The 21,952-nt window shown below is 59.9% G+C and overlaps 2 protein-coding genes across 5 annotated transcripts in view; one reads left to right on the forward strand and one right to left on the reverse strand.

Annotated features, from left to right (window-relative positions):
• CFAP65 (cilia and flagella associated protein 65) overlaps window positions 1-19,273 on the reverse strand; it is a 36,865-nt gene extending 17,592 nt beyond the window's left edge. The window contains exons 1-14 of the mRNA XM_059727546.1: window positions 18,943-19,273; window positions 18,692-18,852; window positions 18,462-18,564; window positions 17,786-17,952; window positions 17,425-17,624; window positions 16,894-17,039; window positions 16,177-16,399; window positions 15,029-15,294; window positions 6,990-7,190; window positions 5,819-6,181; window positions 4,809-4,946; window positions 3,288-3,533; window positions 1,862-2,086; window positions 1,258-1,410 (exon numbers count right to left, since the gene is read on the reverse strand). Coding sequence (XP_059583529.1) covers window positions 1,258-1,410; window positions 1,862-2,086; window positions 3,288-3,533; window positions 4,809-4,946; window positions 5,819-6,181; window positions 6,990-7,190; window positions 15,029-15,294; window positions 16,177-16,399; window positions 16,894-17,039; window positions 17,425-17,624; window positions 17,786-17,952; window positions 18,462-18,564; window positions 18,692-18,852; window positions 18,943-18,999 — 2,649 coding nt within the window. The 5' untranslated portion in view covers window positions 19,000-19,273. The remainder of the gene's footprint in view (window positions 1-1,257; window positions 1,411-1,861; window positions 2,087-3,287; window positions 3,534-4,808; window positions 4,947-5,818; window positions 6,182-6,989; window positions 7,191-15,028; window positions 15,295-16,176; window positions 16,400-16,893; window positions 17,040-17,424; window positions 17,625-17,785; window positions 17,953-18,461; window positions 18,565-18,691; window positions 18,853-18,942) is intronic.
• A 108-nt stretch (window positions 19,274-19,381) lies between these two features.
• NHEJ1 (non-homologous end joining factor 1) overlaps window positions 19,382-21,952 on the forward strand; it is a 30,223-nt gene continuing 27,652 nt past the window's right edge. Inside the window, exons 1-3 of one of the 4 annotated variants that reach the window (XM_059727548.1) lie at window positions 19,382-19,429; window positions 19,696-19,885; window positions 20,051-20,260. In XM_059727548.1, coding sequence (XP_059583531.1) covers window positions 19,697-19,885; window positions 20,051-20,260 — 399 coding nt within the window. In that variant the 5' untranslated portion in view covers window positions 19,382-19,429; window position 19,696. Of the gene's footprint in view, window positions 19,596-19,615; window positions 19,886-20,050; window positions 20,261-21,952 lie in introns of those variants that run through there. The other 3 variants (XM_019493205.2, XM_059727547.1, XM_019493206.2) reach the window with 3 other exon arrangements.

Here is a 21,952-nt window from a genome sequence, read left to right on the forward strand (position 1 = left end):
GACAGTCACCCCTGACACAGCCCCAGGCATTGCCCCCGCCCCTGCCACCGAGAAAGCAGGGGGGCCGCGGCCACCAATGTCCTGCTGCTGCCAGGGGCGTTGGTGGGTGCTGGAGAGAGCCCAGGCTGAGGCCATGCCCCCGCTGCAGAGGGAGGGGAAATCCCCCAGGCCAGGCCAGGCTAAGCAGGGGGCAAATCCTCACCTGCCCCTCTCAAGGCAGAGTGGGGCTGAGCCTGAGCAGGGGGCAAGAGCCTGTAGCCAGGACCCTGTGGGGCTGATTCCCAGCAGAAGCACTGGCGCAGTCCCAGCCTGGGATGCAGCCAGCACCCAGTGCCTCTGGGAGGGCTTCACCCCCCAGATACATGGAGCAGAAAGGGAGATGGGGGCAACTAGCACAGCCCAGCAGTCTGGGACTCCCCGCCAGCAGAGCACAGGCATTGTGGCACCTCGATCTTCCTGCCCAGCACCCGTCCAGCCTTTCCTTGGGCCCTCCCGTGCTGCAGAGTCCTCCTGGCCCCGGTGTCTCCCCCGTGGCCTCCCTGCTCAGGCAGTAAAGAAGTGTTTCTAGATATCTAACCTAAACCTGCTTGGCTGCAACATTCAGCCATGGATCCATGTCATGCTCTCTGTGGCAAGACAGAAAAGCTGCTCTCCCTCTTCTCTACCCTCCAGGTATCTGCAGGCTGCTCTCATATCCTTTCTGAAGCCCCTTCCTACCAACTGAACATGCCCAGCTCCCTCAGCCTCACCCCGCAGGACTTGCCTTCCCAGCCCTTGACCATCTCTGTCACTGCCTCTGCCCCTCTCCAGTTTCACATCCTTTTGGAAACATTGAACCCCAAACTTCACACAACGCTCTAGGTAAGGCCTAACCAGTGTCAGGCCAGGGTCACCAGGCACATGTAGGCTGCCGGGGAGCAGAGCCGCAGCATGGTGCAGAGGCAAGGAGGCCCCACATGAGCTGATGGGGCCCTGCCAGCCAGGACCTGAACTCTGCATGAAGTGAAGCAGAAAGAGCAGGCAGCTGCACTGGCTTGCGGTCAGTCCCAGGAGGGATAGAGAGACAGCTGGATGGAAGATCATAGCCTGAGATGGACACCGTGAGTGACCAGAGAATGCAGGCAGGGCGCGTTCTAATGGGCAGCACGTCAGACTCGGGCAGATGCCCTGGCCCCCACTACCCCAGCATGTTGCTGGGGGTGACAGACTCTGCTGTGGATACCCACAGGGACACGCACCATCTCCCCCGTCACCTACCCTGATGGCACCCAGGGCACCCTCGCCGATGACCCGCAGGAGGTAGCGGGGGCTCTTGGGGGACGTGGGGGCAGCATTCTCTCTCCACACCGACACCCAGGTGTGCAGGAGGTACCTGGTCTCCTCCCTAGGGGTAAAGGTCCACGTCTGAGCCTGCAAGCACACATGGGACAGGACGCTGGAGCCAAGCCTCTCCACTGCCTGAGCTGGTCGGCCATTCCATGCACAGCAGTGGGGCAGAGCACCCCCTTCCTTGCTGCTAGCTCAGCAAATCTGCCCCCCACTGCCACCCTGCATGGCTCCAGGCCACGTCTGCACTGACTGCCTGCCCCTCCAACCCCAGTGGGCTGGACGAGCAATGGACAGGGGTGGTTTAGGAGCAGCTGTCACATGGGGATGGCACCAGATAACCTGGGGGTCCCAGACAGCCCAGCCTTTCTGGGATGCTCCGGTTCATGTTGCCCCACAGAAGTGCCAAGGACAGAGCACAGTGGCTCCAGGTACGTTAGCCCATGGGACCACTGAGATGCAGCAGGCAGGAGTGGGGGACCCTGCAGCCACTTCCCACCCACACATCAGGGCCAGTCTTGGTGCCAGCACTCACCAGTGCTTCGTTGGGCTGGAGGAAACCAGTGCTGGGCTTGACTGCCAGGACCTTGCCATCAGCTGGCTGGATCCTCCACCCAAAGTAAAGGGGCAGCCGAGAGCAGTTCTTGATGGTGAAGAGGCGAGTGGAGGAGGCGCCCACGCAGGTGGGTTTGAAGTACAGCCTCCCGTCACCCTCCAGCAGCAGACGTGGGGGATCCGCGCTACTCTCTAGGGAGATCTCCTGGGCAAAAAGAGAAGAGGGGGTGTTAGCTGGGCAATGAGGCTGCAGCACCTCCAAGAGCAGGTCCAGGGGGTGCAGCTGCCCCTCCCTCCCCTCAATTCCTTCTCCCCTGAAGCTTTAACCCCAACAGCTTGCAGAGGCAGCGGCATTTCTATCCAGGGAGTCAATCAACTTCATGGCTCAATATCATGCCTCTGATTCCTGCTAATCTCTCTCCACGCCACAGGTATGAAAGACCCCCTCTCCTTTCTAAGAGTCTTAATGGCCCACTGCTCAAACCATCCTTCCCTCTGCCGTGCTGCCGTCTGAAAGCCTGGCCTGGGAACATCACTTCTACTTCCCAGCCCTGCAGACTGGTTTTGGCTTTAACTGAAAACCTTCGTTCAGGTGTGGTCCTATGAACTCAGGTGTAGAAATGACCGACAGTGAAGTATCGGAGATGCTGTCAAGACGCTCAAGAAGAGATGTTGTGTTATGAATCTGATTAGGGGACTAATGGCACTGATTTCTGGATTCTTTTGACTATTTTTTTCCTAGTTTGTTGATTTTTTTTTAACTATGTATAATCCTAGAGCCAGGGGGCTGGCAGGGACCTACAGGGTCACATCAGGTCCAGGCCCTGCCTGAGGCAAAATCAGCCCTATCCAGACTATCCCAGACAAACCCACCATCTAAACTCTCTTTAAAACTACCAGCAACTCTACCACAGCCAGCAACCCTACCACAATGAGTGCATGTGCCAACGGTGATAGTTATTTTTGCTTTAATCTTAAAACTGAACCCTGCAGTGCCAGCCCCCAGCACATTTATAAAGCTTCTAGTTCCTCCTTAACTGGAGAAAAAAGGGTTGTGATGTATATGATAAGGTACCACCGCCTTTTTCAAAATCCCTGATCCATCCACAGGCAGCTCCCAAGGGCACCTGGGAGCAAGCAGGGCCAAGTCCGGGCTGAACTGTCCAGGAGAGCCCTCACTACAGCTTGGAGTGGGGCAGACAGAGGAGGAAGAGGTCCTGGCCCCAAGGGCACCCGTGAAGTCTGTCTGAAACGATGCACCGATCCCACCCAAGGGAGGGTGACTGTAACCCTTCAAGCTCTTCCTTCCAGACAGAAAGATCAAGATGACCTCATGAGAGCAACATCCAGGGCCCCCGGAAGGGAGAGAGTAGTGTCCCAGGGGAGGGAGCCCTCTTGGCACTTACCTGGGTGTACTGGGGGCAGGCATTCAGCTGCAAGGCCAGCTTGTGCTGCTGGGGGGTGGCATCCATGGGCTGCGTGGAGAAGAGGAAGATCTGGTGGGCTCCAGGGACTATGTATCCTGAGCGAGGCTTGACTGTGACAGAGGGGCAGGAGTCTGAGTCCATGGTGAAGGTGAGAGGTGAGGGTCCGGTGTTCTGGAGCAGCGCGCTGCGGTAGGTGCTAGTGCCCACATCCACCACGGGGAAGGTCTGAGGGGAAGCCAGCAAGATGGGGTGAGCTTGGGGTGGAAGCCAATGCAAGCAGAGAGCCCCGGCCAGAGCCTGGGCTGGGCCCCTGCCATACTCATTTCTGGTCCTCACACCTCCAGAAGGAGAGAGAAGAGCTAGAGAAGGTACAAAGCAGGGCAACAAGGAGGCTATGGAGGGGCTTCCCTAGGAGAAGAGGCTCACGAGGCCACGCCTGGGCAGTCCAGGAGAGACACTGGAGGGGGACAGGAGCAGAGTTTGCACTGCACTGAACGGGGAAGAGAAAGTATCTGGGGATTTATTCCTGCTTGTCTCTGCCCAGACAGAGCAGGGTCCTGGCATGGGACAAGCAGGCTGGCAGCTGCAAACCAAAGCCCTGCAGGGCATTCAAAGGGGGACTTGTGGCCCCAGACATGGTGGCAGCTGAGACTGAAGCCAGATTCACCAGGAATTGGACATTTGCTGGGAGGAAAGGGGCACGGGGAGCTCTGGAGCAGGGAGCAAGGGGTACGGCCTCTGCACCAGCCCTGCCTGGACCCTCAGTGCTGGAGGCTGCAAGGGGGAGAGGAACAGGGGAAAACCCTGCTCAGACCTGGGCACTCTCCCTTCCAGCTCTGCTCTCTGCTGCCATGTGACAAAGGAGACAGGGCACGACGGACCTAGGGTGTCACCTAGAAAATGGCAGCTCTGATGTATCTTACATTCATCTGTGCCCCTGGGGAGAGAGCCCGAGCACTGGTCTGGGACCACAGGGCAGCTCTGTGACCCCCTATCAGTGCCTGGTGCGAGTGGCTGAGGTGGGCTTCCATGGGCTGCGCCTGCCCGAGGTCCGAGACAGGCAGCTGTGAGACACAGCAGTGCCGCTCCTGGCAGGTGACCAGTGCCACTGGCCTACCACAGGCCCAGAGCCAGTGGGGGCTTCTCTGGCTTTGCAAGAGGCATGTCCTTGAGCAGCCAGAATCCACAGCAGGGCAGGGAGCAGGGTCAGACAGACCCTCCAGGACCCCACTCCTGGAGGAGCTGGAGATACTCACTTTACCTTACAGGCTCCCTCAGCCCGCACAACACCGGTGCCACCGGATCATGCTGGCCTTACTGGCAGCTACCTAGCTTCCACAGCAGGAGGGAACCCCAGCAGCATCCCGTCCCGACAAGACAGACCCCCAGCTGCCAGGATGAGGGGCTAAAACTCCAGGTACCAGGAGATCTCACATTTGCCCCATGCTGAGCTCTCCTGCTGGGGCTCACAGCTAGCCCCAGGGCCCCCGGCTCACTCACCTGGGGGGCATCCAGGATGTACGCAGGGATGAAGTGCTGCTGCCCCGGCTCGAAGGTGTGGGCCTGTAGCCTGAGTGTCAAGCACCAGGATGGGCAGAGGGTAACGTCCTCCTCCACGTTGCTGTAGTGTCTCAGCACCTGGAGGCCAAGGAGAGGTGGCATCAGGCGGGGCAGTGTGCTGCAGGCATGTGACACAGGAGGGGCTGGGAGGTGGGGGCACACTCTACTGCACTCTCATCCTCCAGCCCTGACCTGCTGCCTGGCATGGCACAAAACACTTGTCCTGGGCTTCAGAGGCGAACACGGGAAGCAAAAAACTACCAGTTGGAGGGCTGAGCCTGCCTGTAATGGCAGTTGGCTCCTATGCTGAGCAGGGCAGGAGGCGATGTTGCCCTCAGGCACTGACGATTGCTAAACCCTGAATGATGGGAGGGCAGGGAAGAGGTGGTGAGGAACTGGCATTGATTGTGTTGACCCATGCAGTGCTTTCTGGCTGCTCCCAGAGGCTGTCACCATTCCCATTAGGACACTTGTTAAGATGACCAAAGGAAATCTCCTGTGACAAAGCATCATTTAAATATAGCTCAACCAGGCCAAGCAGTGGTGCGCCAGGGCCCCAGCCCTCCACCTTGCCCCCTGCTTTGGAGCTGTGTTGAGCAGAGGGGTTTCAGCTATGCCAAGCTGTAGTTAAGCTAAGACACCACAAATGACCCTGGGAGTAGCAGGCATCACCGACGGCTGGATGGCCTGATAAAAGAAACGGGGAGTTGCAGAGTTTGAACTCAAGTCATTCTCCCTGCATTGCACCTGAGCTCCTGGAGGCTGGTTGCAGGCAACGGCCTCTGAGAGCAGATAGACCCAGGCAGCCTGAACACCGAGAGCATCAGCAGGGAGGAGGCTGGCTGGGAACCCTCCCAGCCCCAGTGCTTCAGAAAACCAAGTTACATGGACCCTGGGCTCTGCTGCTCCCGGTGCCATGCTCAGATCAGACCCTGACTATCCTCACTGACCTTGTAGTAGGCAAAGCCCTCCAGCTCGGCGGCGTACAGGGCGTTGGGCTGCGGAGGCTGGAAGGTCACACGGAAGGCAGTAGACTTGAGGGGCGGGATGTCGCATGTGGTTGGGGCCACCTGGAAGGGCCGCTCGGGGCGCTGTGTCCAGGCCACTGCGACTGTGCCCTTGGTGTGGTTGGTGACGCAGAGCGGGAGGGGCTGGGCGCCACGGGGCGGCAGGCAGCACCCAAAATCAAACTCCTGGATGCTGATGCTGACGTGAGGAGGGAACATGGCCAGGTCGCTGCTCACGCCATCATGGAGGTACTCGGTCATGGCGTCCACAGGTGTGTAGGTCTCGAGGGGGCTGTCCTTGGAGGCCTGCAAGGAGGAGGTGGAGCTCTGGGGCAGAAAGGGGTCTTGGGGCCTGGTGTCAGCTTGGCCCAGCCCAGAGACCTCCCAGGGAGCACTCTGGCTCCCAGCGGTGGCTGCTTCCACGTAGGTTCCTTTCTGCTTCCCAAATTCCAACATGTGATTGAAGCCAAAGCAGACCCAAGCACATGGCCACAGGAATCACAGAGGAGTAGGTCTGGAAGGGACCTCCGGAAGTCACATTGGGCCCAAGTACTGCCTGAGGCAGGATCAGCGCCATACAAAACAGCCCAGACAAACCCCATGTGTAACCTTGGAGCCACACAACACCATTGCCCCAACACACCTCTGGGCATCACCCCTGCCCCTGGGATACAGGGGTCCGCAGATGCCAACGTCCTGCTGCTGCCAGGGGAATTGGTGGGCGTCGGAGAGAGCCCAGGCCCAGGCTGTGCCCCTGCTGCAAAGGGAAGGGAAACCCCCCCGGCCAGGCCAGGCTGAGCAGGTGGCAAATCCCAACCTGCCCCCCCAAGGGAGCGTGGGGCTGAGCTTAAGTGGGGGGCAAGAGCCTCTAGCCAGGACCCTGCAGGGCTGAGTCCCAGCAGGAGTGTTGGCACAGCCCCAGCCTGGGCTGTAGCCAGCACCTAGCACTTCTGGGGTAGGCTTGAAAACCCCCAGACAAATGTAACAGAAAGGGGAGGGTGAGGGGCAACCAGCAAAGCCAGAAAGAGAGCGGTGCCCAGAGCCAGCACTAACGGGCCCAGACACCCAGTGCCAGCGTGGGCTGCATGCACTGTCTGACACCTGAGGCACATACCTGGGGCGGAAGCCGAAGCGCCTTGCTGTGGTCCACCTGCAGCTTGCCCTCTTGCAGCATGGTGCCCAGGATGTCAGGGGGGTAGAAGGTCAGGCCCCTGGCCACGTGGGTCCTGTACCACGCCAGGTGCTGTGGCCCCAGGATGGGCGGCTTGGCCGTGTCCGAGTGGCAGGTTCCAAACAGATCGAGGAACAGTGGGTCCTGGGGGGATGGGGAACGTCTGCACGATGCAGCCACTTCTCACTGCCCTCCTGGGCTGCCTAGCCCCTTAGGCTTCCCCCACCATTTCTAGCCTCTCTAGACATGGCCCGGTAGCTCTGGGAGAGGGGCATGGACAGCAGCTAGCATGGGGTTCAGGTGCCTGCTCTTTCCCTCCCCTAGGGTATGCACTCATTAACAGATCCTGGGGTGTGCAGGGCACAGGCTTCCTGCTGCCAGCCTCTCCCCTGCCTTCCAGGTGCTCAGTCCATGCATGCTCTTGCCCCCCAGGTCAGTGGTGCCTCCATCCCTGAGGCTCCCTCAATTCCACTGCAGGCCAAGCTGCCATGGGGCAGCCTCTCCTTGCTGCCTGGGCAGCTACTGGGGCCTGGCTCAAGTGTGGTAAAGCTGGGCCCCTTGCCCACCCCTCGCTCCCCCTATCCCACTGGTAGGGCTTTGCAGCCCAGGCTTGTGCTATCCTGGACGGCTGCAGGAGAGCCCAACTCGGCAGCAGGAGATGGCTGCAAGCCTAGATGGAGGTGCAGGCATAGGAATGAGAACATAAGAACTGTCACTCACCGGGTCAGACCCAGGTCCCCCTTGCCCCCTTCTCCTGCATCCAGAGGCTGAAAGGGAGAGTGACCCGGGAACAACCAGGGTTTCTATCCCCGGTTCCTCTCTCCCTGGCAGCCTCCTGCACTGAGGGTCCAGGCAAGTCTGGTGCAGAGACCGTGACCCTCATTCCCTGCTCCAGAGCTCCCCGTGCCCCTTTCCTCCAAGAACTGCTCTTTCCTGGGTGCTAACAGGTAATGCAAGTGTGGGTAGCCCAGGCAGCACACGGGGTAGCCACAAGGCTTGGTCCCTGCATGCCACACATATCAGGCAGCCAAGTGGTGTGGAAGGGGATCAGGCTTGTTAAATGGGGGTCTGGTTTGCCAAACACCAGCTGCAACCAGTTGACATGGAGGAAGTCAGTCTCTGCCTCTCACTGCCCTTCAGCAGTCAACCCCTGTGGAGGATTTCCATCCCAGCCTCCTCCCTGCCTCCCTTTCACCACTTTTTTTTTTCTCTCCTTGGCATTGTCCCCTTATCCGTCTATCAACTCTGCCTAGTGCCTGAGGACAGGTAGGAGGGTGGAGGCTTAAAAACTCTCTATTGTTGTAAGCAGGGACCTCATGGCCCGGGGGGGGGGGCAGGGCCGGTAGCCCCTACCACTCCACCAGGTACTGATGATGATGCATTTCACATTGGCTGGCTAGCGGCCAACAACTGCTGGCCTTCATTGGGCCCCCAAGGGTGATCTCAAAAGACCTATATAAGCTAAGACTGCCCAGGGGTGGGGCAGAGCAGCCATGATGAAGACACGGGAGCGGAAACATCTGCAGCCCTCTCTCTTGAGATGCTGAAGTGAGTAAATTGCTGGAACTTATCTAGATATATAGCTTGCTGTAAAGCAGATGCGTGATCAAAGGCTCCTAGCCACCCTGTTTGCTCTAGCGTTATCCTGTAATACTTCTCTATGCTGCAGCCTTCCCTCTGTAACCAATAAAGTTCTTCACGGTACCGAGCGTGGTGGACTTGTTGGGAAAGGCATGCCTCTGTGCCCCCTTGGTCCGGCTGACTAAGGGAGGCTACTTGTTGTGCTCCAGGCTAGAGGAAGCAACCCAAGCTTTTGCAGTGGGTCAAGCACCCTCAAGAACTACGCGGCCTGCATATCCCAGGGGGGACAGGGCTTAGAAACAGTCCAGACCCCTGGGTGGTAGCAACAGTACCCTCAGGCTTGTGGGTGTACTCCAGGAAGGGGGTTGGCCAGACGTGAGGTGCCCCCAGGGAGGCACTCGGCACTTCGCTTGGCAGGTGGATGGACCCACTGAGGTGGGTGGCTCAGTGCAGGAGCACCCCCTACTGACCCACCACACATGGTGGGAGCTGTGGGATCCCACAGCCTGCTGTCTAGAAGGCATAATTTGGGGAAAGGAAGTACAGTCACTGAAAACCCTTGAGCATCCTTAATTTGGCATCAGGTCAACTGGACAGAGTAGCTAGCTAGGATGGCTGACAAGTATGACCACATGACCGTGGCCGAATTGAGAGAGGCAGTGAAAGAGAGGGGCCTTCCAGTGAGGAAGGAGCAAAAGGAAGAAGACCTGAGTAAGATCCTGTGTGATAATGCTCAGGCCTCAACATCTCCTCCACGCTTCCAGTCAGCAACCGCCGAGGGGTTACCCTCTGAGTGGGACCTCCGGAGGTACCAGCTGCAGCTAGCTCAGGAGGCCCAATGCAGGCACGAGCTAAAGATGAAGAGGATGGAGCTAGCAGAGAAGGTAGCACAGCGCGAGTATGAAGCCGAAGAGGCAAGGCTCAAGTACGAGTGCGCGCTTGACCTAATTCAGAAGCAGCAAGATGCCAGCATCCTGATCGATCCGACTCAGCAGGTGCAGGACGCACCCTCCAGACTGAGCACCCCAGTCTTCTCTCGCTACAGAGATGGAGATGATCCAGAAGTGTTCCTAGGTAACTTCGAAAACCAAGCATGCTGGTGGAAGCTGGGAAAGGATGAGTTCATGAAATATATTGCTGCACACATAACGGGCAAACTGTCCCTTGTCTTGGACAGCCTGTCCACTGAGTCAATGGACAATTATGATGCCTTTAAAAATGCTGTGAATTTATGGTTTGGGTTAGGACTGGATTATTTCTGGACAAAATTCTATAATGCCACCCCACAGCCGGGAAAGTCAATGACCGATTTCGGGGCCCGGTTGCAGGACTCGCTTCTTAAATGGGCAGACAGAGCCAAAGTTGCCACCAGAGAGCAGGTGCTGGACCTCATAGCGCTGGACCAATTCTATTCCCAATGCCCAAGGGAGATTAAACCCTTAGTCAAGGACAGGGACCCCAAAACAATGCAAGAGGCCGCTAAAATTGTGGACCTGCTGTTGCTAAATGGAGAGGGGCTGGACAAAAGGCCTCCCTCCTTTGGGAAGGAACAGAAAGCGTTCCAAAAAAGGGGGAGGAGAGGGCCAGGCCCAAAATGGGAAAGGGGGCCACCTCCTGCAGAGTGCAGGGCGGCCCCAGATTCAGTCAAGCCACCCAATTTGGAGAAGGGGAGTTGCTATAACTGCAGGGAGCCTGGCCACCTCAGGCCTAAGTGCCCAAAGCTAAGCAACACCACCACGCCTGTCACCCATGCAACAGCTGTAAGCAGTGAGGAGGGAGACCGGAGCCACTCTGAGGGGCGTGCCTGTTGCTACAGGATTACAAACCCAGAGGAGATGATGGCCGCCCACCAGACTGAGATAATGGTAAAAGAGAGAACCCTCATCGGGGAAATAAACACGGGGGCCAATGTGTCATTAATTAAAGCCAACCTCGTTTCACCCTCGGATATAGTCCCGGGGAGGACCCTTACCTTACAAGGGATGGGACCCCAGTCGTTCAAGGTACCAGTAGCCCGTCTCCCCACCCAGTGGAGAGGCTGTGGGATGTGCATAGAACTAGGAGTGCTGGAAGAGGCTCCTGCCCCCATATTGGTGGGGTGCGATGTTATGGAGCTCGAATACCTGCAGAGGGAGCTGGACCACTTCCTAGAGCCCTACCGTGGTAACGTGGTGACTCGTCAACAGAGCAGACAGGCTAAGGCAGGAGGAGTGGAAACCTCCCAGTGCCTGGTCACCCAGTTGGCTGCGGAGGCAGAGGAGAAGAGAGAGACTCCCTCTGGCTGCAACTATTTGCCAGTCCCTGGGGGAACTGGCAACCTCAATGTTGGGTTAAGTGACAGCCTCAGGGAGGGGCCGTCCGTCAGTGGCAGAGGAAACCGAGACTCTCGGGGAGAAGTTGGAGGATAGCCCTATAGGTGAAGGTGCACGCCTTATAGGAGTACCCAAACTCCCTGCTGATTGCTTAGCCGGGCAGGAGGAGTTCAAGCAGGAGGTTCTAGCGGACCCCAGCTTGGAGGAACTCCGGCGGATGGCCGAGGAGCAAGAGACAGAGCTCACTCCTGATAAAAGGGAACAGGTGATCTGGGATAAGGGACTCTCTATAGGTTGTGGGTGCCTTGGAGCTATGCTGAGTCCTGGAAGCCCTGTCGCCAGCTTGTGGTACCTCTTAAGTTCAGGGAGCAGTTGCTTTCTATGGCTCATGATTTACCTTGTGCTGGCCACATGGGCAGGGATCAGACTCGCCAGCAGCTGCAGGCAAACTTTTATTGGCCCAGGTAGTCCAGAATGTGACAGACTACTGCAGATTGTGTAAGACTTGCCAACGGACAGGCAAAAGTGGGAACAAGAGAAAGGCTCCCCTACAGCCCCTCCTTATCATCGATCAAGCCTTCCAAAGAGTGGGGATAGACATTGTGGGGCCACTGAGGCATAAGACTCGTGGAGGGAAGAAATACATCCTAACTCTTGTGGATTTTGCCACACAGTACCCAGAGGCAATTGCCTTGACCTCCACTGAGGCACTCGTAGTTGCTGAAGCCCTGACCAAGATCTTCTTCCAGCTGGGTTTCCCCTCCGAGATCTTGACGGACCGGGGTGGGAACTTCCTGGCGGAGGTGAAGAAGTGCCTGTGGGACTGCTGTGGGGTGAAACACCTCAAGACCACAGCCTACCACCCTCAGACGAATGGGCTGGTAGAAAGGTTCAACGGGACCTTGAAAGGGATGCTAAAGGCCTATGTGGACTCCAACCCCAATGACTGGGCTGAGAAACTGCCGCATCTGCTCTTTGCCTACCGGGAGGTGCCCCAGGAGTCCACTGGGTTCTCGCCCTTCAAGTTGATGTTTGGGCGAGTTAGGGGTCCTCTTGATTTGGTGCGAGAGACATGGGAAGGGAAAATCTCTTCTAAAACATCTGTGGTTGAGTATGTACTAAGCTTTTGCCAAAAGCTAACTGACATGATGAAGGTGGCACGAGACTCCCTGGCCCAGGCCCAGGAGAAGCGGAGTCTGGTATGAGAAAAGGGCTCGCTTACGTACTTTCAAACAAGGGGATTAGTGGCAAGAAAACCATGACCTTAAGACAGACAAGCTGCGAGCAGCTTGGAAAGGTCCCCGTATCATCCTGGACAGGCTGGACGATGTGACTTATGTAGTGACCAGGAGCAGGTTGGACAAAGACCCAGAGTGATACACGTAAACATGCTTAAACCCTACTTTAACAGAAGTGATGTCGTATCTTGGTTTTCCTCAGTCAAAGGGTCACCTGAGGACCCAGAGGAGCCGATCATGTGTGGTGTTTAGGAAGGAGAGGCAGAAATAGAGGAGCTCTGCCTGCCGGATCATCTGCCTTCCCAGGACAGGGATAGGCTACGTGCAGCACTCAAGGACTTTGAGACAGTGCTCTCCAACAAACCAAGTAAAACAGACCAGGAGGTACACTCCATAAACATGGGCAGCCATTGCCCTATCCAATCCAGACCCTATGCAATCAATGCAATGCAAGAAATAAAGCATAAGCTTGCTGAGATGCTGGAGCTGGCAGTAATACGGCCTTCAATTAGTCCCTGGGCCAGCCCTGTGGTACTCATCCAGAAGCAGAATGGGACCATCATGTTCTGTGTGGACTACAGAAAGTTGAACACCAATACCACCCCCAATGCTTACCCTATGCCCAGGACGGACTCTTTGCTTGATATCCTGGGCCCAGCCAAGTTCATCTCCGCTCTCAATCTGTCCAAAGGGTTCTGGCAGATAGCACTGGGCCCGGACGCTATAGCCAAGTCTGCCTTTACCACACCCATGGGACTGTATGAGTTTACTGTTTTACCTTTCGATATGCGCATTTCTCCTTCTTTTCAGAGACTGATTAATAACCTGCTACGAGGGTGTGAGCAGTTTGCCATGGCTTACATCAGCGACATTGCCATCTTCAGTCAGGACTTTAAATCGCACCTGATTCATCTGACAACTGTGTTAGGTAAGATCAAGCAGGCTGGTCTTACCGTGAAAGCCAAGAAATGCCAGTTGGCATTATCTGAAGTGGCGTATTTAGGATACCGTGTGGGTGGGGGCATGACTGCTCCCTCATGGGACAAGATTGAAGCCATCAGAGACAGGCCAACCCCACAAACCAAGAAGCAGATCAGAGCCTTTTTTGGACTGGCCAGATACTACAGAAGGTTTGTCCCTGGTTTTGGAGCAACTGCAGCTCCCCTGCATGAGCTGACAAAGAAAACTAACCCAGATCTAGTAGTCTGGAAACTGAAGTGTCAAGAGGCATCTGACACTTTAAAAGCTGCTCTGGTCAAACCGCTGATCCTGAAGGCACCAAAATATGATAAGCCCTTCCGTGTAGCCACTGATGCCTCGGACACAGGACTGGGAGCTGTACTCCTGAAAGAGCATGGAGGAACATGATGCCCCATAGTCTACCTGAGCCAGAAGTTAATTCCCAGTGAGCGGAGCCTGTCTTTGATTCAGAAGGAGTGTTTGGCAATCATCTGGGCGTTGAACAAGCTGAGGCCCTATCTATGGGGACAGCAATTCACTGTCCTCTCAGACCATGCCCCACTTCAGTGGCTGCAGACAATGCAGAACACCAATGCCAAGCTTCAACGATGGGCCTGGCAGCTTCAGGAGTCCAACTTCACTGTCGAACACATCAAGGGAAGCCAGAATGTGGTAGCAGATTCCCTATCCTGAAAAGACTATGGGTAATGGGCCTGATGGACTCAGGCTTACCCTGGAGCGCTCTGGCACGGGGATACCCCAACTTGCCTTAATGTTCTATGTGTATTGTTGTTATGAACAGTACTATGATGTGTTGGCTGATCTCTCTTTGGGTATGAAAGGTAGCCCTTCCAAACAAAACACGCCCATACCCACGGCTCTGTGACGCCATGTGTCCAGGCTTTTGAAGGAGGTGGGGGGGGGAAATGTGGAGGATTTCCGTCCCAGCCACCTCCTTTTCACCAGTTTTTTATTTCTCTCCTTGGCATTGTCCCCTTACCTGTCTATTAACTCTGCCCACTTACTCAGGCACCAGGGTGGGGGCTTAAGCTCTCTTGTTCTAAGTGGTGACCTCATGGCCTGGGGGCAGGGCCGGTAGCACCAGGTACTGATGATGATGCATTTCACATTGGCTGGCTAGCAGCCAACAACTGCTGGCCTTCATTGGGCCCTCAAAGGTGATCTCAAAAGACCTATATAAGCTAAGACTGCCCAGGGGTGGGGCAAAGCAGCCATGATGAAGACACGGGAGCTGAAACATCTGCAGCTCTCTCTCTTGAGATGCTGAAGTGAGTAAATTGTTGAAACCTATCTAGATATATAGCTTGCTGTAAAGGAGATGTGTGATCAAAGGCTCCTAGCCACCCTGTTTGCTCTAGCGTTATCCTGTAATACTACTCTATGCTGCAGCCTTCCCTCTGTAACCAATAAAGTTCTTCACGGTACCAAGCGTGGTGGACTTGTTGGGAAAGGCATGCCTCTGTGCCCCCTTGGTCCAGCTGACTAAGGGAGGCTACTTTTTGTGCTTCAGGCTAGAGGAAGCAACCCAAGCTTTTGCAGTGGGTCAAGCACCCTCAAGAACTACGCGGCCTGCATATCCCAGGGGGGACAGGGCTTAGAAACAGTCCAGACCCCTGGGTGGTGGCAACAGTACCCCCAGGCTATCGGGTGTGCTCCAGGAAGGGGGCTGGCCAGACATGAGGTGCCCCCAGGGAGGCACTCGGCACTCCACTTGGCAGGTGGACAGGCGGGCGCAGTGAGGTTAGTGGCTCAGTGCAGGAGCACCCCCTACTGGCCTGCCACACCTCCCACCCTAGAGAGACCAGCAGGGCTGCAGCAAGGTGTTCCCCATCCTGTCCAGCACAGGCCCCTTCCTGTACTGCCCTGGTACCTGGTGATGGACGAGGCAGGCCACTCGACGGTAGTAGATGATGGGATGGCTGGGCCGGAAGGTCACCATCAGGCTGAGGCTGGCCTGGCCCTCCAGGACCCCACAGGGGTGGTCTACAGAGAAGACGCTGTCCCTGCCGTCCAGGTCGAACTGGTAGTGGGCTGGGACATCCGAGATATTGCTGATCTCCAGGCTCTGTGCAGAGCGTTCCCCGAGGAGGAGCCAGTTGAAACCCAGGGCAGACTGGGACAGGCAGACCAGCGGACCTGCAACAGCAGTAGCACCCCCGGGGGAGCTTGGGTCTCTCACATTGGGGCTGTCCAGACCCCTGCCCTGTCAGCTAAAGTGGAGTTTGTCCCACACCAGGTGCATCTGCCTGCTGGGACCCAAGGTACAACAGGGTGCTTTTAGCACTCCTGACATTGCTTCTTGCAGCCTGGCAATGCTGGAGACCAGACCTGAAGGCCAGGAGGCTCCTGCCCACCCCACACTCCCACCTCTCAGCACCCAGCTGGCTGTGCAGTGCCAGCAGCACCATGCCTGGAAGCCAGCACTAGAGCCCACCAGGGCCATAAGGGCACAGAGCCCTGCACAGGTCAGTGTTAGGCACTGCCCTCCACCTGCTTCCTGCAGCACTGAGATGAAGGACCTGGAGACCCTTTTAAGCCTCCCCCAGAGGCAATGAGCGCTGGCTGTAGCCCAGACCATGGGCTGGGACCAAGTTGTGCCAGTGTTCCTGCTGGGACTCAGCCCCGCAAGGTCCTGGCTAGAGGCTCTTGCCCCGAGCTCAGGCTCAGCCGTACACTGCCTTGGGGAGAGGCAGGCAGGGATTTGTCTCCTGCTCAGCCTGGCCCGGCCTGGGGGATTTCCCTTCCCTCTGCAGTGGGGGCATAGCTTGAGCTTGGGCCTAGGCTCTCTCCAACGCCCACCAACCCCCTTGGCAGCAGCAGGACACTGGCAGCCATAGTCCTCTTGCTTTTCTGGGGGCAGGGGCGGGAATGATGCCTGAGGCTGTGTCGGGGTGACTGTGTCGTTTGGCTACTGATTTGGATAGGACAGGGCTTGGACTGGATGTGAGCCTGCAGCTTCCCAACAGCCCTGGGACTCTGTGATTCTGTGACCTGGGGGTGTTTTTGGAGGCTCAATACCTTTGCAGGAGCCCATCACCTTCAGCACAGCACGTGTGAGGCCCCCAGCAGGTACCACACTGAAGTAGTCCACGCTCTGCACCCCAACAGTCTGCGGGCTGAACCGTACGGGGAGGAGCAGCTTCCCACGGGCAGGCACCACAGCCCTGCTGATTGGGCAGGTGAAGGTGTTGTCCTGGGGCAGCGGCTCCCGTGCACGCTCTATCCTGAAGGGGGCGCTCACCTGTGGGGGGGCAGGTGGGAAGAGGACCGGGTCATGCACTTCCCGCTCAGAGCCTGTAACCTGTTCATGCTGCACTGGGCAGGCTGACAGCTCGGGGGCTGGGTCCCGATCCCAGCTGGGCCCTTGGCAGGGAACCACTCGAAGCCAGCCCCTCACTGCAGTCTATCTGCTCATCTGCCCAATGACCCCTAAACCTGGGGCAGAGGTGGACATGCTTGCCAAGTGCCCAGAGCAGGCTCCTGGTCCCTGCACAGGTGCCCGGGCAATAGCAAAACACAAAGAACCCGCACGAGATCACAGGCTTTGGAGCCCAGAGTTGATTCTCTGCCATCAGACCTGGGGAGGCAATCAGGATCCTACCAGCCTGCCAGTGCAAAGGGGGCAGGCAGGTAGCCCTGACATGGCACCTGCCCAGGGATGGAAGACCCGGGTCCCCCTCCCCCAGGGGAGGCAGGTAGCCCCATAGGAACCACCTCCCACCCGTGCCCACGTACCGTGGATGGGTTGCAGATTTCCACCTTCGCCTCGATGGTGGTGCCGACAGCCACAGCGCCGAAGCACAGCACGTCTCCAATGCCTCCAGGCCCCACGTCCTCGCATGGCTCCCCCAGCACCTTCACCACCAGGTGCAGGTATTTGGCTGTGGTAAATCACAGCCTGCAATCAAGACCTGGGCCCCTGCATTAACCCGCTTGCAAGGCCGTGAGCCGTTCTCTTTCCCCTGGGCACACCCCACAATTCCAGGCTGCTCAAGACCGTCCTCTGCACAGATTGCCCTTGACCCAGGGAAATGGTGCTGGTTGGGAGCACCCAGAGAGTCCCAGTATAGCTAAGACTCCAGCCCTTCCAGTGTTTGTACCACTGAGCCAAACCAGCCCTCTCCCCTGTTCCTCCAGCCCAGTTACTGGTCTGCACAGGTCCCACACAGCAGGGTCTCATGGCCCTGTGACATCCCTGGCCACTAGCCCCTCGCACCCTGCAGCCACCCTGCAGCTCTAAGTAAGGCCGGCCCTGGGCAGCCTCACCACTAGCTCGCAACTGGATCATCCTGTTCTGCTCCTCGTCATCCCCAAAGCGGCAGGTTGCCATCACATCATAGGCCAGGGCCACCTGGGGCTGGAAGAGCACCTTCACCGTGCACACGGCACCCGGCTCCAGCAGGCCGCTGGTGGGGACCAGGTGGAAGGGGCTGGGCACCTCCCAGATAAAGATGGTGATTAGATCGCTGGAGGAGATGGAGAGGAGTTTAAGGCAGAAGTCAGAGCCCCAGTTATCCAGCGCACGTCTCACAGGCATGCACTTGGCCCCTAGCAAGCAGCCAGCAAATGAGCTGTGTCCTGCCATGGACCCAGCCGTGCACGCGGCTGCAGGCTGGGGCTCACTCACCCGACGTTGCGCAGCGGGAAGGTGGCCTCGGAGAAGTGGTAGGCAGCACAGGTGGGCAGCTGGAGGGTGTCTGGGCAGAGGAGGGCATGGCGGGGCAGCGTGGCTCGCAGGGCAACGGAGAACTCGCCCTCTGGCTTCTCAAAGCAGATGCAGTCCTTGTACTCTCTCTGCAGACAGAAAGGCCGAGAGGTGCGGTCAGGAAGAGTCTGGGCTCCTGAGGATGGCACTGCGCCCTGCGCATGCCCGAGGGTCATGTCCTGGCCCTGCAGAGGGGTGCTGGGGACAGCGTGTGACAGACAGGGCTGGCCCCCGCAAGCCCCAGCAGTGGCTGCATGCCTCAGTGAGGGCAGCGTGTGATGGCGCCGCTGCCTCATCCTGCCCGGATCCTCCTCTCCATTTCAGAGGCCCAGAGCCGTGGGGCTGGCAGGGAGCTGCGGGGTCAGACCCAGCCTGAGGCAGGATCAGCCCTGTCCAAACCAGCACAGACCAGCCCCGTGTGCGACCTCGTGGTCACACTGCCAGCCCTTGGGTGGCTTGCCCTGACGCGGACACACGACACTAGAAGAGGGAACAAGGAAGAGGGAAGTGGAAGCAGAGCACAAGGGGCGGGAGAGGCCTGTGGCCCCCTCGGCCAGCCCTGCCCCGGCCCTGGGTGCGACGGACGGACCCGCTCTACCTTTTCCAGGGGGCGGAAGACGATGGGCAGAGTCAGGGACATGCCGGGGCTCAGGACGATGGGCTGCGGGAAGACCGTGCTGAAGAAGCGGGTGGCAGGCGGCCTGCAGAGACCCGGGGCAGGAGACTCAGGCGAAGCAGCGCCTCGGCCGTCGTCGACACCAGCCTCGAGACACCCGCAACGCCAGCCCGCCGAGACCCGGGGCCGCGGGCCACGTCCCCCGCACCCACCGGTAGCGCAGCCTCTGCGTTCGGGCGCCGACGTTCTTCAAGGCCAGGAGTTTGGGGAACTCCTGCCCCAGCTCCCATCCGCGCCAGCGCAGCGCCGCCGCCACCTCGATGCCCCACCGCGCCGCGCGCCCGGGCGGCCTCCGCGGCGACAGCGCCGCACGCTGCAGCAAGGGCACACGTCAGGGCAGGCGCCGGCACCCCGCGCTGCGCCGCGCCCACAGCCGAGGCGGGCGAGGGCGAGGGCGGCTCACCTGCCGCGGGCCCCGGGCCGGCTCCGGACCCCCGCGCGCCCGCGCCTGCGCCAACATCCTCGCACCTGCCGACGAGGGGGGCTGTGGGGTCAGCACGCGCCGCCCGTGGGGGGGAGGGGGCGTCCCCGCACAAAGCCCCCCACTTGCCTCACACCCTCGCCCGCCTGCCCGCTTTGGGGTCACCCTCTTCCTCGGGAGCCCCCCGAGTCCCGAATAGGGCCCCCCACCCCAGGGCCTGGGCCACTGCCCCCCACGGCACCCCCTCCCCAAGACCCCCGCGCCCCGCCGATACCCGCCGAGCGGGAGGGGGGGGAGGGAGGGCGGCAAGGCGCGGGGGGGCGGGGCCTCCGCGCTCTTCCGGCTCCGCGGCGACGGGACGCGTCTCCATGGCAACGATGGCGGCCGGCGAGGGCCGCGCGGGCGGGGGGCGGGGCCGGAGGCTCCTCCCTCCCCGCGGGCGGGCGGGTGCGGAAGCGGCGCGGGGCAGGTCGGACGGCGGGGGGGGGGAAGGGGCGGGACTTTACTTGACCCCCCCTTACCCCCCCTGCACAACTGCCCCTTGCAGGGGGGGTGAGTCCCCCAGCAGCGGGAGGGCCCCTTGAGGAGGCGGGGGGGTCAGCGCCCCTCCCCCGCCGCTGCCTGGGGGCTCCCGGGTGCGGGTCCCGTGCAGGGGTGGCAGGGGGGTGGGATTGGGATTGGGGGTGCCCCCCCCAGCCCCGGCATTGATGCCCCCCCCCCGGTCCCCGCGTGCAGGATGGCGGTGGCGGGGGACGTGGAGAACGGCCTGGCGGCCCAGCCCTGGCGCTCGCTGCGCCTGCCCGAGGCGCCCGCCGTGCTGGCCAAGGCCTGCTTCGGCGCCGCCGGCTACGCCCTGCTGCTCTGCGACCTGCGCGGCGCCTGGCTCGAGCGCCTGGACGCCGCCGCCGTGGCCCGGAGGTCACAGGTGCGCATGGCACGGCCCCGGTCCGCCCGTCCTCGTGGGCTGTCGGCCGCGTGTCCCCGTGCGAGCGTCAGGGGGCCACGGCGGAGCTGGCGCCACCGCCCCGCGCGTGGTGCTGGGGGGCGCACAGGGCCGTGGACCCCAGCTTTGCTGACGTGTCCTTCCCAGGAGCTGAACCGGCGTCTGACGGCCGGCGCCCCGTCCCTCCTCGCCCGCCTGCACGAGCTGCTGCGCGCGCTGCTGGAGGGCCGCGCCGGCGCTGGCACCGCCGTCTCCTGGCACCGGGACGCCGAGCACCTCACGCTTCACGTGAAGAGCGAGCTCTCGGGGCTGCCTTTCTACTGGGACTTCCGCTGCGCCCCGGCCCCCGTGCCCGTGGTGAGCGATGCCGAGCGAGCCGTTACGACCCCAGCGGCTCCGGGGTGCAGCGGCAGCAGCCGCAAGAGGCGATGGTGCCTCTGCTCCGCGCTGGCCAGGCCTGGCCACGGCACTGGGGCAGCTCCAGCCCCGCGCGGTGACGAGCCGGTGGGGAAGCTGGAGGGGGCAGAGGTGGTAACAGGCGTCAAGGGCAAGTCGTGCAGGGAGAGGCCGAGGGAGCCGGGCGCGTTGTGCTGGGGGGCCTGGGGGCTGCGCGGAGAGGAGGGAGAGCAGCTTCTCTCCTGCCGCCCAGAGAGCGCAGGGGTGCCGTGAGGGGCAGGGCTGGATGCTGCAGCCGGGCAGGTTGAGGTTGGATGTCAGGAGACACCTCTGCACGGCCGAGCAGGGCGGCTGCAGGAGACCCCAGGGTCGGGGGATGCTGCAGCACGGGAGGGTGCAAGGCGAGGCTGGGCGGGAGGGTCACGGCGCGGCGATGCCCGTGCTCTGCTGGGGGTGTCCCAGGATGGGCTGTGCTGGCTGCCCCACCCCCCGAGCTCAGGGGGTTGAAGCCCCCCCAGAGGCGCTGGGTGCTGAGGCTGTGCCAGGGCTCCTGCCGGGACTCAGCCCTGCAAGGTCCTGGCTGGAGCCTCTTGCCCCCCTGCTCACACTGCCTTGGTGGGGGCACGCAGGGATTTGCCCCCTGCTCAGCCTGGACCAGCCTGCGGGGTTTCCCCTCCCTCTGCAGCAGGGGCACGGCCTGGGCCTGGGCTCTCTCCAGTGCTTACCACCCCCTGGCACCAGCAGGACGTTGGTGGCCACAGCCCCCCTGTATCCCAGGGGCGAGGGCGATGCTCTGGGCTGTGTTGGGGCAACTGTGTTGTATGGCTCCAAGGTCACACACGGGGTTTGCAGGGGGCTGATCCTGGATGTGACCCTGGAGCTTCCTGCCGGCCCCGCAGCTCTGGGATTTCTGATTCAACCAGGGTGGCATGTTGGGCTGCCTTGAGATCCTTCTGAGGGCGCTGCAGGGGGCTGCGCACCATTAGCACCCATAAGTGTGCCAGCGTGTTCCACAATAGCAACCCTAGGTTTCAAACAGGAATCCAGAGTGTAAAATCCAGCCTTGCCCGCTGTGGCCTTTCTGGGTGGTTTGGAAAAGCAAAAACTGCTCTGTTACATTTCTGTTATCATAAAACCAGTGGCATTTAAGAACTGGCGTTTTCCAAGGGGGCTTCAAGTCTAACGAGGGGTGTTACAGTCTAATGAGGGTGGCTTGAGTCTAAAAAGGGTGACACCCACTGAGCCTTCCTGGGGTGCACTGACCCCCCCCCCCCCAGCACTCTTCCTTTGCTCTCCCTGGCGTGCGTCATGCCCGGCCCCCTGAGACCTGGGTCTCTGGGGGTGCTGGTGTAGCACAGACAGCAGGGGCAGGTGCTGGGGGCAGGAGTTGGGTGGGTGTGGGGACAGGGCTCTGCCATGTACTTTCTGCATGGCTGTTACAAGGCTTGGCCCCATGCCTCAGTTTCACCATCCTGCAGGCAAGGGCTTCCTGGAGCAGCTCAGGGGGGCATCTCCTGCCCCAGGGTCACTGGGAGGTGCTGGAGGCTGCCCGGAGGGGCTGGGCGAGCTCCTGCCTGCCGTGGCTCTTGGCACCTGTGCTGGTGCCCAGCGTGCAGCAGGGGGCGCTGCGCACCCAACCAAGAACCCTTTGGC

Source organism: Alligator mississippiensis, chromosome 4 (genome assembly GCF_030867095.1).
Source record: "Alligator mississippiensis isolate rAllMis1 chromosome 4, rAllMis1, whole genome shotgun sequence".
Classification (NCBI taxonomy): domain Eukaryota; kingdom Metazoa; phylum Chordata; order Crocodylia; family Alligatoridae; genus Alligator; species Alligator mississippiensis.